The 14,839-nt window shown below is 36.1% G+C and overlaps 1 protein-coding gene across 8 annotated transcripts in view; it reads left to right on the forward strand.

Annotated features, from left to right (window-relative positions):
• Positions 1-14,839, forward strand: part of LAMA2 (laminin subunit alpha 2) — a 437,012-nt gene that overhangs the window by 350,697 nt on the left and 71,476 nt on the right. For all 8 annotated transcript variants that reach the window (XM_060692226.2, XM_060692227.2, XM_087882793.1 and 5 more), the window contains 3 exons: positions 1,310-1,412; positions 10,521-10,637; positions 12,423-12,605. In XM_060692226.2, the coding sequence (XP_060548209.2) occupies positions 1,310-1,412; positions 10,521-10,637; positions 12,423-12,605 (403 nt within the window). The remainder of the gene's footprint in view (positions 1-1,309; positions 1,413-10,520; positions 10,638-12,422; positions 12,606-14,839) is intronic.

The raw sequence follows: 14,839 nt of genomic DNA on the forward strand, positions 1-14,839 counted from the left end.
CATCCCTGACTTTTGAAAATGAAAATTTGAATTGATGCTTTATGATTCTATAGACATATTATAAGACAATGAGCAGCGATGGTTACTTGAAGAAGTTTAGCATAAATCTTGCACTACTCCTTTAAGAGAAGTTGGGTACTTACTAAATACCATCTAGGACAATGTTGGCGAACTTTTTTGGCAACCAGTGCCAAAACAAGAGCGCACGTCCGCATGGGATAGTGTGGTAAACCGGAAGAGCAGTTCCCCGGCACGCATATGTGGGAGTGCTGGAAACCGAAAGAGCAGTTTCCCTGCACACATGTGTGCGGGGGGGATGCTGAGCTTCTGGTTTTCAGCGTGCGCATGCGTACACCAGAACCCAGAAGAGCAACGAGTGATGGCTGGCGTGTCCAGAGAGATGGCTCTGCATGCTACTTCCAGCATGCGTGCCTTAGGTTCGCCGTCACTGATCTAGACGTAGAATCACTTTTACTTAGGACATGGCTCAATTTAGCAGTGATATTCCATTATAGTATCAGTTTGTTCACATTACAGTTCTTTCTCCTTAATTTGCCAATGACCTGTCTTCCGATTTGTAAAGGCTAATCTAGTGTAATCCATACATACTTCCAAAAGAGGTGGGACAAGGACAAAAAGTAGTTTTGATTTAATTTAATTTAAATATAACTACATTTAAATTAGCTAATTTTAAGATAATGTGATTTACTTCACATGAGTTTAATAATTCACTATGCTGTCATATTTATTACAATTACAATTTGATGGTAATAATTAGAGAAGCTCTGGAGGCCACATCAAATAATTTGGAAAAGTGTGAGTGACTTTGGGGTCTCAATTTATTCAATTCTGAGTCACCCATAAAACAACTTTTCCTGTTGGAAATGATTCTAGTAGAATGGCTCCCCTCCCCCACAATTTTAGGAGACCTTATACATGTTTTAGTGAGCAGTCAACTAAAGATATAATGTAGATGAGAGAGAAAGAGAGAGGGAGAGAGATTTTATTAAATTATAAGCGTTACTTTGATTTTGTTTTCCCAGTAAAAGTCTATTTTCTGTTTCCTCGGGATGAAAGGACAGAGAAGACTCTGTTTTTACAATGAAACCAAAATAACAAAACAAGTATGATATATTACAGCAATCTAACCTAACAGTTCAAAACAAATTTGTGATGTTTTCGATCATCATAATTCTTCAACTATGGTGCACTGCTTTTTTAAAATAAAGCAGTCAATTTCTCTTGATTCTTTTTCCTGGAATCTTTTCAGCTACGGCAAGTAGTTGTTTCTGTTACTTTTCTTTTATAGGCATCTGGTCCAGAAGGCTCATTAAAGGATGCTGCCAAGAATGCTTTACAAAAAAGCTTCAGGGTTCTTAATGATGCCAACAAACAGGCAAATGATGTTAAAGGTATGTATTCATCGATAAAGAAAAATAGTTGTATCTCAAGTTTGAAATGAGAAGTCCTTGATGTTCTCTGAGCTTACCCATACTAGGTAACATCATCAATGCTAGTAAGGAATGGGTTTGCTCTCAGTTTATGTTCTAGTGGCTTGCCCTATCAGTGTTGGTGGGAGGGGTCATGGGAGTTCTTTGGTTGGGTTGTTTACTGCTAGCTTGTTTGGCAATTCCTTAATTGGGGTATTCTTTACTTCTTGATTGTTGGACTCATGTTAATCTTGGCCTTAATCTATGCTCATCTGTGTGTTGATTGCTGGTGGGGAGGTGTTTGGGTCTTGTTCCCTTTTTGGTTTGTTGATTGTCTCTTTTGTGCAATATGTAGATGTTGTTTATGTCTGTTATTCCATTGATGGCCAATTTGTCAGAATGTCAGGCTTCCAGGAATTCTCCAGCGGTTTTGGATTTCACTTGGTTTAGGATGGTCACAGTTTCCCAGTTGAAACTATGGTTCAATCTGTCCATATGTTGTAAAATTAAAGAATTTCCATCATGTTTTCTGATTGCTGATTGATGTTCATGGATGCATTCTGCTAATCTTCTGCCTGTTGTCCTATATAGTGACTGTCGCAACCTTTACACTATATGTTGTAGGTGACTCCTGCTTTTTTTTTCTTCCCCTTATGGGGCTGTTGGTCTTTTGGGTTATGGGTTATTTACTAGTTTCTTTTGCATGGCCCCAGAAGAAAAAAGAGTTATCTACAACACACATTGTAAAGACTCCAAATGGGTTTGGCATTTCTGGAATAGAAAAAGCATACAGAATACTATACAAAACTATCTAAATTTGATTAATAAATAGATAGATGGAATACAGTTGTCATAGAATTTCCCACAGTTCAGAAAGGAAGTTCAGAATTGAAAGATTTTGAATAAATTTTTTTTCCTTCTAATCTTTCATTATTCTAGAAGGAAAAATGATGATTAATTTATCTCTTTCAACTTGAGATAGTTGTCTCGTTAAAATAATGAAAACATAAGTTCTACCGTGTTTCCCCGAAAATAAAACCCTGTCTTATATTTTTTTGAACCCTGAAATAAGCGCTTGGCCTTATTGCTATGCGCTCAAAAGCCCAATTGGGCTTATTATCAGGGGATGTCTTATTTTGGGGGAAACAGGGTATTTAAATAATTCTCCAGGACTCAGGCCTGACTTGTGGCACTAATGGGAATGTTTTTGCTGTGACATCTATTTGAATTGTAACCAATTATATTAGGTATCACATGATAGTTAATCAGGAGTCTGCCACATGTTAACACCAAAAACTGCTGAAATAGTCCTTACAGAGCAAAATGTCCGAAGGTAGCAGTTGAACTAGAGATTTACTAGTTTCTTCCCTCCCTTGGTGATGGTAGAAATTTGAAGGGAGGAGTGACTGGGTAGGGAAATAAATTCTACTGCTAACATTTTGCCCTTGTATGTATTTCTCAATCTGATGGAAAGCTTCTGTCCCTGGTTTTGCTCTGTGTCAGAATATATGCTAGGAATCAATTACAGAGCAAGAAAATTGAATCAAATATACTGTTTTTAAGATATATGGTCTGTGGAGTTCTGGACTGAGAAATTTAGTTACAACGCTTTTCTCTTTAAGGAAGATTAATTGCAAAATAAAGGCCCCAAAATGCTGGCCACTGAGATAGAAGTTATTATTTCATTTTGATTGGTAAGTCTTAGAAGAGCCGTGGTTTTTTAGAATTTTCTGAAGAATTTTCATATTAACCGTGAAACTTTGATCTGCTCATTAGACAAAGGAATTGGAGACGCTGCCTGCTGTGCATGATAGTCTTAGAAAATAATTTCATTATTTCCTCCAATTTTGGAAACTCATTTTCAATGTATTATATGGAGCTAGTCTTATGTAAAATTAATAAGAGTGCTTCCTTCATTTCTGTCTTCTTAGCATGCTATACTTTCTGTTTAAATCAGGGGTGAGCAGCTATGGCAACTTTATGACCGGTGGACTTCAACACCCAGAATTCCTGAGGCCGGTTCTGGAATTCTGGGTGTTGAAGTCCACCGGTTGTAAAGTTGTTATAGTTGCCCACCCCTGGTTTAAATGAACTTACAATGCTGCATATAATGTGGAAGTAAATCCCTTCAAACTCAGAATGTGATACTTTTGAACTGATAATACTTCAGCAGTGCCAGCATTTTGATGTTGATTAGAAAGTGATTTGTTTTATACCAAGAGTGCATATCTTCCAGCAAGCAGCCTGAGGACAAGAAATGGGCATCGTGCAATATTTTTTTTAAAATTGCAAATTATTTGGCTATCAGTAGATAGATCAGTAGATGGCACTATGGTATTGGAATTTAGGATGCAGAGGAGATGGGGAACCAGATGGCAGCCAGCAAAGCATTGGAAAGGGTCAGGCCCCTTTCTTGGTGTATGATGTCAGCGGTATAGGAGAATAAAGAAGATTTTTCAAACTACTAACTAAGCTGGCTTCTCCTTTCTGGCTTCTTTTTTGTAATGAATCTGTAGAATCTGAGCAGTATCCCACTACATATATTCTTGGCTCAAACATGGAATTCTTCACTACACTGAGAAAAAGACTTCATCTTCTCAACTCTTCCTAATGTATTAGCAGGATGAATTTTAGTGATTCTATTAGCATTCATTTACCTAGTGTGCCTCTCTTTATTTCCTTTCAGAAAATCTGTACTTTTATTTTTGCCCTAAAGGACAAACAGCGTCTAGAGACAATTTTGACTTAGAAACGCACAAGAGAAATGTTAAATTCATATGTATACATATGTATGCAGCCAACATAAACATATATGCACACTTGTGCACCTATTTAACTGTGTGACAGGAAAGTCCTTAAGGGTTCTTATGGTTAGGTAGGAGAAGTAAAAGCACTTGAAAAGTTTTTCCCATATGTTTGAAAGCAATATCTACAAAGGCTTTTCTTGTGACCTTTGTAATTTCCTTTAGAGAAGAGGGACCCACAGCATTTCATACTATTTCAGAATGATCAACCGTTTCTAGAGCATGTCAGGAAGAGTGGAAATTCTACCTCCATGCAGATACTGCTTTTGAAAGCTTCTTCTTAATGAGATTTGTAGTATAATATATTATTATTATTATTGCCAACTAATATTAGGAACAGAAAAATGACATATTCCCCATGGTGTAACAGTTCAAAAGCATATTTTATTTTATTTTTCAGTAAAGAAGAGATACTCCTCTACCCTTCGCACATTTCTATTCTCCCCTCAGAGTTTCTCCCCATATTGATATTATTCAAAGCATATTATTATTATTATATTATATTATTATGATATTATTCAGTTTGACAAAGATATGTACAAAGTACAGTCTTAGAAAGTTTCACAAAAAAATGTTAATTTCCCAGCAAGACTTGCCTTTAGGTGTATTGAAAACCATCTGCCTTTATGCAAACTTCATTCATTCTGGTAAATGAGCTGACACATAACTTACTTTACTATATTGCTTTTATTATTCCCATTGTCTATAATCAATAGCTTCTTACTGACTTCATCTCTGTTGTTTTGACTCAACTGTTACAATGCTGGAAAGGGAATTGATTGCAGAAAAAACATTGCCTCTTTTTGTTACCATCAGTGGGATTCCTTCACTAGATCATAATCTTTCCACAGAGAATAGAATAGAATAGAATAATAACTTTATTCTCACTTTGAATGTACGCTAATTGGCATACATTAAAATGAAATTTCATTGCTTACAGCTCTCAAAGGGTCACCACCTTCCATATACACTACATAAACATGACAGAATGAATGAATGAATGAATGAATGAATGAATGAATGAATGAATGATGCATATACCCACAAATATTATATGACACGGAGAAACAGCACAGTCTACTTCGGACATATACATGTACATGGCGACAGAAACAAATCTTGCGAGTTTACCAGACAGATGGCATAGGGAACAAAGCTGTTACAGAATCTTGTAGTCCTCCTTCGATGGAAGGAGGTAGAAATACCGTCTCCCAGAGGGAAGTAACAGAAACAGACCCTAAAGTGTGTAGGTGTGGGTGGCCAGCAAGATTTTTATCCATCCAATTTTACTAAATAGAAAAAGAAGGATGATCCATATTACCTGTTAGAATAAATACAAGGAAAACAGACTGATTTGTTTGTTTGTTTGTTTTGCTATTCTATAGGATAATGCTTAAAGTGTAGAAGATTGCTCTGAGGGTTAATTTCATTGCTGGGAATTTCAAGCTGTGGCATTTCAGAATGTTTTTCAAATAAAAAACACAGTGTAGACTTTTTTTAAAAAAATGATAATTTTTGGAGCTTTATCCTCCATTTTGTATGAGGTTATCTCAGGAAATTTATTTTGCCTTTTTCTTTCTAATTTTCAGGAAACAATTAAAATGCATTTGAGATATTAAATGAAAAAATATTAAACAGATGGATTGAGAATGTTGGCATTTAAGAGATCCACAGAGATTAAGCTTATTAAAACTCATAAAAATAGCCCGGTTTAATGGGTCTAAAAGCAGGTTTTAAAGCAGAGCGGTTCTAAAATACAGAAATGAAATAATTGATATAACTTGGGGAATTCACCCCAGAGAGAAATAGTGAATTTATAAAACATTTGGCTGCAAAATTACTAAAACTACTGAATCTATCCATCTATTAAATGGAAATTATGTTAAAAGCACAATATAAGTGCCATATATTTGCAGGAAAAAAATGCCTGAAGGATCGTAAATAAATTTAAAAAGTATTTTAGAACACTTATGCAAGAAAGTGTTAATTGATTAAAAACCATACTATGAATATACGTAATCTTTGACTTACAACCATTCATTTAGTGACCATTCAAAGTTACAACGGCACTGAAAAAAATGATTTATGACCATTTTTCAAACTTACGACCATTGCAACATCCCCATTATCACGTGATCAAAATCTGGATGCTTGGCAGTATATTTGGCAGTTGCAGTGTCCTAAGGTCATGCGATCACCTTTTGCAACCTCTTGCAAACAAAGTCAATGGGGAAGCCAGATTCATTTAACAACCGTGTTATTACCTTAACAACTGCAGTGATTCACTTAATCACTGTGGCAAGAAAGGTCTTAAAATGGGGCAAAATTCACTTTTTTTTTTTAAATTTGATTTATATGCCGCCCTTCTCCGGAGACTCAGGGCAGCTTACAATGCGTTAAGCAATAGCCTTCATACTTTTGTATATTTATACAAAGTCAGCTTATTGCCCCCACAATCTGGGTCCTCATTTTACCTACCTTAGAAAGGATGGAAGGCTGAGTCAACCTTGAGCCTGGTGAGATTTGAACTTACAGTAATTGCAGACAGCTTGATGTTAATAACAGTGCTTTAGTCTGCTACGCCACCAGGCTCAGTTTAACAACTGTCTCGCTTAGCAACATAAATTTTGGGCTCAATTGTGGTGGTAAGTGAAGGACTCCCTGTACATTGGAAATGTCTCTGTATTTCCATCTTTAGAGCAGATATTTATAGGCAAAGAAGGTTGTATATAATGGTTGTATATAAACTGATTTATAAAGTCTTTATATCTGTCAGGCTACTCTCCCCATCGCTATTGCTGCAGCTTGCCATAATGTTGAGATGGGTGAAGGGGCCTGTTGTAAGGGGGGAAAGGCAGGGGGAAATCAGCATGGACAGGAAGCAGAGGTGTGAACCATTTTCACCTGGTCCACTTCAAGGATTTTTGGGTGCCCAGGACCTGGGAACAGAATGTAAACTGGTTCTCGAAGTATCCTGTTCTCAAAAAACATCCAGCTACCATCCTGTTGAGTATTGATGAACTGGTCAAAGGGTGGGGGAGGGGCTAAGGATTTGGAACAACGTAGCAATTTGCATGTGTTTTCTTCAGATCTGGCCTTGTTTTTGCTGCACTCAATTGTCTCTAGTAAAAGAGCCTTGTAACCTTCTGATGGAGTCAAGCATCTTTCTTTCCTAGAGAGCCAGCTGGGGCAGGGCTGACACTATCCCTAGAGAGATCACAAAAAAGAGGATAAGATTTCCCATGGAAATACCAGAAAGGAGGTAGAAGTAAGAGTAGAAGGCTATTGATTAATACAATGCAATCAATTAATACACCTAGAATAGGTGATGTGAAAATTCATTTGGTCATTCTGACTCAAGCTATGGAAATAACTATTTTTCTTCATTAAGAGGTATTCTACATAGTCTCTTTCCTATGAAATAAATATTGCAGAAATGAGATTCTTTCCAATATGCCATTTGACAAAGCTATTGTGCCTATCATTGCACTAAAAACCATTTTATAGTCCAATTAAAATACAATAATACATTTCTTATTTGGATATTACTCATTAACTTCCCTATGTTTGGATTCTTTCGTATTTGCCACCTTTAGCAAGACTAATGGTCCATTCCCAGATTTAGCCATTAGTTCATTTATTTTATTTCTAAGGAAAAAATAATTGTTCAAGAAAGATGTTCTTGCCTCAATTTTTTCCTCATTGATCTGCAGCTAATCCACATTTTCTTTGCTAAACTATATTCCTGATATATGTATTGACGATGCCCACAAATCTAAATTGGAGCATACATTTTGACAATGTTAACATAATCGTTTTTAGAAAAAATGACATCTTTAGATACACCATTGTCGCACAAAACGATTTGCAAAATATATTGAATCATATTCCACCAGTATGATATTGAATATGCAATTACTGACCCTGTGGATTTGGACCATAATTTCTGTTTAAATTGCTATTTAGTTTATTCTTTTATGTAAAGATGAGTTTTCTTCTAAAACGTAATTGTGCTTGTGCACCGATGAGGGAAAAATATGAACTGTTCGTTTGTCTCCGCTTTAAAGATTTTTGTTTCGTTTTGTTTTCATCATACTTCATTTGTTTCAATGGTGCTTCATTCAGTCGCTGTTATTTTCTATCAAGTTAGTCAGTCAGTCATTCATTCAATCACTCAATTAATTTATATGGCTGACCATCTCAGTTAATGACTCTGGGTGGCTTACAATTCAAAAATATATATTACAATCAAAATACTAAACACATTTTAAAACAATAAAAACAATAGAAACATCCAAAATAAATAAACAGAGCAGCAGAGATACTTGGCCAGTTAGCAATACAGTCAGGAAACGGGGCCCTTGCCATGCTCAACACTCCAGGCACAGGTGTAGCCAGGTTTTTAGGATGTTAAAGGGTTGGAGCCATTCTAATCTCCAAAGGGAGGATGTTCCACAGAACAGGGGTCACTGCTGAAAAAGTTCATATTCCGGTCCCTGCCAGTTGACACTGCCAACATTCCAAGTAATGCACCCATAGAAAGCAGAACTCCGAGAGAGGTAGATTCCTCAAAGAACAATTTATTGGATACATCATATTGGCACAACTGGTGAAAACTGACTCTGAAAGTTCCCTCAGTTTTCACCTTATTAAAAAGTAAATGTTTCCCCTTCCCCCCAAGTCATCAGTCACATTGTCCAATAGAGGTGCTGGCCAGTTGCTTGGTTACTTCACTCCTCTGTCAAGCCACCTGTTGGAATGTCCTTGATTCCCACAGGAAAACTTTTTGTTTTGACTACAAAACCCCAACTATCCCTCACAACAACAACAAAAGTGAGGTATCTAGAAATTCAAATGGTTGCAAGTTGTATTACACTCAAAAGAGACAATTACGATAAATTAATTGATCAAATCAAAATGGATCTAGATAGGTGGGAAAATTTGCAACTCTCCTTCATGGGGAGAATTGCAACAATAAAGATGAATGTACTACCCAAAACTCTCAAAGATGGCCTCAGCCAGGTTCGCTTCAGGGTTGACACTTTGGCTGATGGGTCTGCAGCTGCCTATTCTACTCAACCTGGTTGGATGGGTTGAGATTCTTGGGAAAAGGCAACAAAGTAATGGGAATACAATAGCAATAGTACTTGGACTTATATACTGCTCCATAGTACTTTATACACACTCTGAGTAGTTTAAACATTCAGTATATTGCCCCCAACAGTCTGGGTCCTCATTTTACCAACCTTAAAAGGATGGAAGGCTGAATCAACTTTGATTCAGTCAGAATCAAATTTCTAGTTATGGGCAGAGTTTGCCTGCAATACTGCATTCTAACCATTGCCGCCACCATGACTCCTATAATTAAACGGGTAAAAATTATTTGTGATGTTGCTTTGATCTTTTTGATGCTTTTTCATTTTCATACATAGTTGCAAATGCACACACTTGCACATTTATGCATATGCATGCGCACACACTCACACATACACAGAGCCATATACTAAACAAACCAGATTCTGAGAATTCTGAAGTTACTGGACAGTCGTATTGCCAATGGATATTATGTTTTAAAGATCCTTCAAGGGTTGTCCAGTAAGTTTTCCCATTGTGCAATGTGGAAATTTTCTGCATGACATTAAATAGATTCCTAATGTCCTTAATTATAAATCAGCAACATCAGGAAGCTGAGATTTTCAACTTTATGGAAAACTTAACTTAAAGTTCAAAAATTACAGTTGTTATTAATCATACTCTGAAAACGATTTATAGGAGGTGCACCTATTCTCTTTAAAGTAGCTGTTGCTTTCTTCATGCTTTTGTCTGGGCTTGAAGAAAAGGCATATCTGCTTTAATTAGTCAGTACCAATGTAAGCATGCACAATTGATATTTTCATCTTTATTATTTATTATTAAGTTTATTTGCCCCTCTCAACCACAGAGAAATTAATAAAACTTTTATTATCAGCCTGTGCCAATGATCTGCACTCCAAGCACCATCAGGCTGAATGTAATAGTTAACCAGCTGATTTCAAATGAATAAATCATTATAAATATTCAATCTATAGTTATTTGAGTGCTTGATACTTCTAAGCCATAAATAGTCCAAAAATCCAATGATAGCTCTTCATGGTCAGTTATAATTTCTTAGCCTAAGCTCGCTCATAAAATCATTTACTAAATTGAGAGAGCTCCTATGTAACCCTGAATTCTTTTCAAGATATATTAAACTTATAATGAATTATATTAATATAACCAAATCTCTTGATTTGTGTACTCCTTACAGAAAATGAGGATAATCTAAAAGGAATGCAGAATAAGTTGCAAGTTGCAGGGGCAAGAAACTCAGCTCTCTTGAAAGCTCTGAACGACACCTTGGAAAAGCTATCAGCAATTCCAAATGGTAAGTGGGGGCTGAACTAAATTATCACAAACTACTTGTATTTATATTGTCCTTCCTTCCTTCCTTCCTTCCTTCCTTCCTTCCTTCCTTCCTTCCTTCCTTCCTTCCTTCCAATGATATTAATGTAAGAAGTGTATCAATATCATGTGTTTCCCAATCAAAATATTTTCATAATATAGACACTAAGTGCAGACAGAGGAATATTTCTCTTTAATAATACATAGTGGTGTCAAATAAAATCTTCCAAGACCCCTGGAAAATTTGCTCAGGTTCCCCCACTTCTTATTCTGTCTGCCATCAATGATGTCACTTGTTGTGACATGGGCTGCACTGGGCTGCTGCTCTCACTGCTGTCTGCTCCCCTCCTGACTGCTGAACTTTATCCAATGCTTCCAAACCATTCTGGCATATCCAAACACAGTGGAAGTGGCATTGTTAGAATTATCATCATAGCACAATAGCTCAGCTCTAATAAGATGTTTCAGTATGCGGACAGTTTCAGCTCAATATATTTCTGGTTTTGATCATCCACTTTTGAAAAATATGTGTATATATTATGCTTTCTACTCTATCCCATAAGTTCTCTTGTCTGTTTTGGTTCTTTGAGATATGTTAGTATATTGCTTGCCACAGAAGGAAAACTACTTGATATTCTTTTTTTGTTCCTTTTTGGTTTAGCAAGAGCATTTGCTTTCTTCTCATTCTTAGAAGTTCTTCTTTTTTAAAAAAAAAAAAGCAATGAAAGACAACATTCTGCCAACCAATCTATCATTTTAGTTCATTTTCCCAAAGTGCGTCTCCTTGCTGTTATAGTAAAAATGCTAAGAAAGGAGCAAATATTCAGAGTGAAAAAGATCAAGTTGAGCAAAGAACATCATTTCTGAAGAAACATAAGCAATCTGTACAGAAAGCAGCTGGAATTGAATGTGAGATTTGTTACTTACAGCAGCAAATGGAAGCCAAGATCTGCTGCCAGTGTTTTAATTATATGAAGTAAATAGGCATGACATCATAGTTCATTGTGCTACTTGCCTAGGAGCTAAAACACATTGTGCATCAGAGGGAACCAAATTGTATACAGACCAGCCTGATATCTTCATTATGACAAATTTTGCTGGATTAGGACTTCTTTGGTTTAAAAGAAAGTTAATTAAGCCTACTCACAAGAAACTGTGAACCTATCTTTGCCAGTGCAGTAGATACAATGGTTTGCAGGAGGTCAACAAAAAGTAAGGATATTACAAACATGAAAGAATAGCCCCTCTTTTTTCCCTATGTAAATTTAGATTCCATAAACAATTCAGACAATAGTTCAGTTAATATATGTTTGAGTTGTATTTTCTGTTTTGCTCATATTTCATGCGATGTTATGTTATGGGCACTTTTACGGATGCCATTGTTACAGCACTAACAATGCTGTCACTCTTGTTATTTCAGAGAGGTTACATGGTTTATTTTTGTCCTGGAATAAGTGAAAATAAATAGGGTTTATGTTTAAATTCTTAAAAATAAAGATTTACCCTTTCAGAAACAAACAAAAAGGTTTTGTCTTGCGGTAGGACCCAACACAACTCAAATAGTCCCTCTACAAGGGATATGGGCTATTAAGAAATTTGATAAATAAATCAACAAATCAATAAATATAAGTACTATGTACAAGATGTGATAAGTAGGTATGTCTGCTGTCATGAGTTATTTATATAAAAAAAATAAAGGTGGCATAAAAATCAAATTAAAAAAAATATGTCTCTTGGTTCTATTTTTTCTCCCTTCTCCTGTTTACAGATACAGCAGCCAAAGTACAAGCAGTTAAAGACAAAGCCAAGCAAGCTAATGATACTGCAAATGAGGTACTGGCTAAAATCAGAGATCTCAATCAAAACCTCCTTGGATTAAAAGACAAATACAGAAAAGTTGCAGATGATGCAGCCAAAACAAACGCTATGTTGAAAGATCCTACTAAAAATAGTAAGACCTTATTATGCCTATGTACTTTGATTTCTTTCCTTTTTTCTAATCTTCTGAAATGAAAGGGTTGTTCCTTCCCCTGATTTAAATTATGGTGTTATGTGCTTTTCAACATCTACTACAGTTGGTAAGGTTTATGTATGCATATTATGTAGAGAAGAATGGTGATATCATTTAAAAATTAGACCTTCCTGGTGATATTCCATATATAATTCCTTCATTATTTTGTATACTTCAAATACCACTTAATTAGAAGCATGTTTTTCATTGCCTTCTGCCTTCTTAATACATTGCTTTTGGTATAAAAAAAAAACCAGCTTCAACTCTTAGTAATAAAAATGTCCTTGAAAGATTATTCCCAGGACAGAAGAAATAATGGTAAGCATTTGTAGTATGAACATATCAGGTAGGTATATAAGTTAATCATTGAATGAAAATGCTGTAATAAAGCTGTCTTTTGATTGTAGAAGATGTATTATAATCTCTTGGGTAATATGGGTATGTTAGGAACATATTTTATGCTGAACCTTTACTTATTATATTCACTGAAAAGTACTATATTACTGGTAGAATTCAGAAAAAATGTCTCTAACATAGCTATATGACCTGTGTCTGATTCTCGAAGGCTGCCTGGACAAATCCTTGCACTTTTCTTGGCAAGGTTTTTCAGATTTGTCATTGCCTTCTTTCTAGGGCTGAGAGAAAGTCACATGCCCAAGGTGGGACTTAGAATTTATGGTCTCCCAGTTTCTAGCCTGATTCCTTAATCACTACACCAAACTGGTCCTATGTGACCTGCAGCAGATGAATAACCATGTTTACTAAAAACCTTTATATTGCCTCAGTGAGTGGATCACCCTTGGGGGACACACAGACACATTCAGATCTGGTCATCTTTGCAATATGCAGGAAAATATAATTTATAGGGAAAATATATATTAATTTCACCAGAAAAAAATGTAAAGGGAAAAGATAGAGATATCCATAAGACTAGAGGAAAATGGGTTTAGGATTGTTGAATTTTTATAATAACAACTGCAAAAAAAAAATTGGGTTGTTATATCCCCACAAATCTATTCTTCCTTTTTCAAATAGAGAGCAGTTTTATTATATGTTTGAAGATTTTTACTGCTCAGTTATGTGAATTAGAAATATCTTCTAAAAAATTCAGGAATGGTGTTCCTGAAGATAGTTTGCTATTACAATTCAGCTAAATTTAGCTGTTGGCTTACAGCAACCATGGACGCAATCTAATTTAGAGTCAATTGACCAGACTGACAGGGGCTTTAGATTCCCAGTAGTCTATCAATACCAGTGAGTCTTAATTAGAAAAGAAAAAGAACACTTGGTGATTGTTGTGGTAAAAGACTTTTGAGCTTTAGTCTACTTGAGTTTCTGGGCTGAACGCATATTCAAAAATGTCCATCTCTGCTTGAGCTACTGTTTGAGGTCTCACTCCATTTGGAGGATTTGAGGGAGGGATTTATTTCATTTTATTGAAATAAAATGACAGGTAAATCTTGAATGCTAGAGTCTCTTCATCCCTGCCATATTGCATGTTCCTAATCACATTTGAAGCAGGGGTGAAATTCAGCAGGTTCTGACAGGTTCTGGAGAACCGGTAGCGGAAATTTTGAGTAGTTCGGAGAACCGGCAAATACCACCTCTGGCTGGCCCCAGAGTTGGGTGGGAATGGAGATTTTGCAGTAGCCTTCCCCTGGAGTGGGGAGAGAATGGGGATTTTGCAGTAATCTTCCCCAGGAGTGGAGTTGGAATGGGGATTTTGCAGTATCCTTCCCCTGCCACGCCCACCAGCCACACCCACAGAATCAGTAGTAAAATAATTTGAATTCCACCACTGATTTGAAGGTATGAATTTTCCTGAGCATCACTTGCCATTTCAATTTTAACTTGAGTAAAGAGATCAGGATTTCCTTGCAAGTTGTCTTGATGCTTTACTCTTGTTTCTCCCCTTTCTCACTTAAATGTTCCCTTCATTCTTCTTTCTGCACTGCCTTCCATTAGCATTCAACCTTTACCTCATAGTTAGTTTTAAAGCGGAACCTGAAATCGTACCAACATGAGAAACGAGAACTTTAAGTCAGAGAAATAGGGATGTACCTAACCTAAAAGAAAGGTGGAGAAGACAGGAAGACCACCATAATTATAAGATGAGGAAATGTTACCATTCACTGATACATGGTAACATCAAATAAAAACCATTCTCACGGCCT

This window comes from Pantherophis guttatus, chromosome 1 (assembly GCF_059756535.1).
Source record: "Pantherophis guttatus breed Tessera chromosome 1, ASM5975653v1, whole genome shotgun sequence".
Classification (NCBI taxonomy): domain Eukaryota; kingdom Metazoa; phylum Chordata; class Lepidosauria; order Squamata; family Colubridae; genus Pantherophis; species Pantherophis guttatus.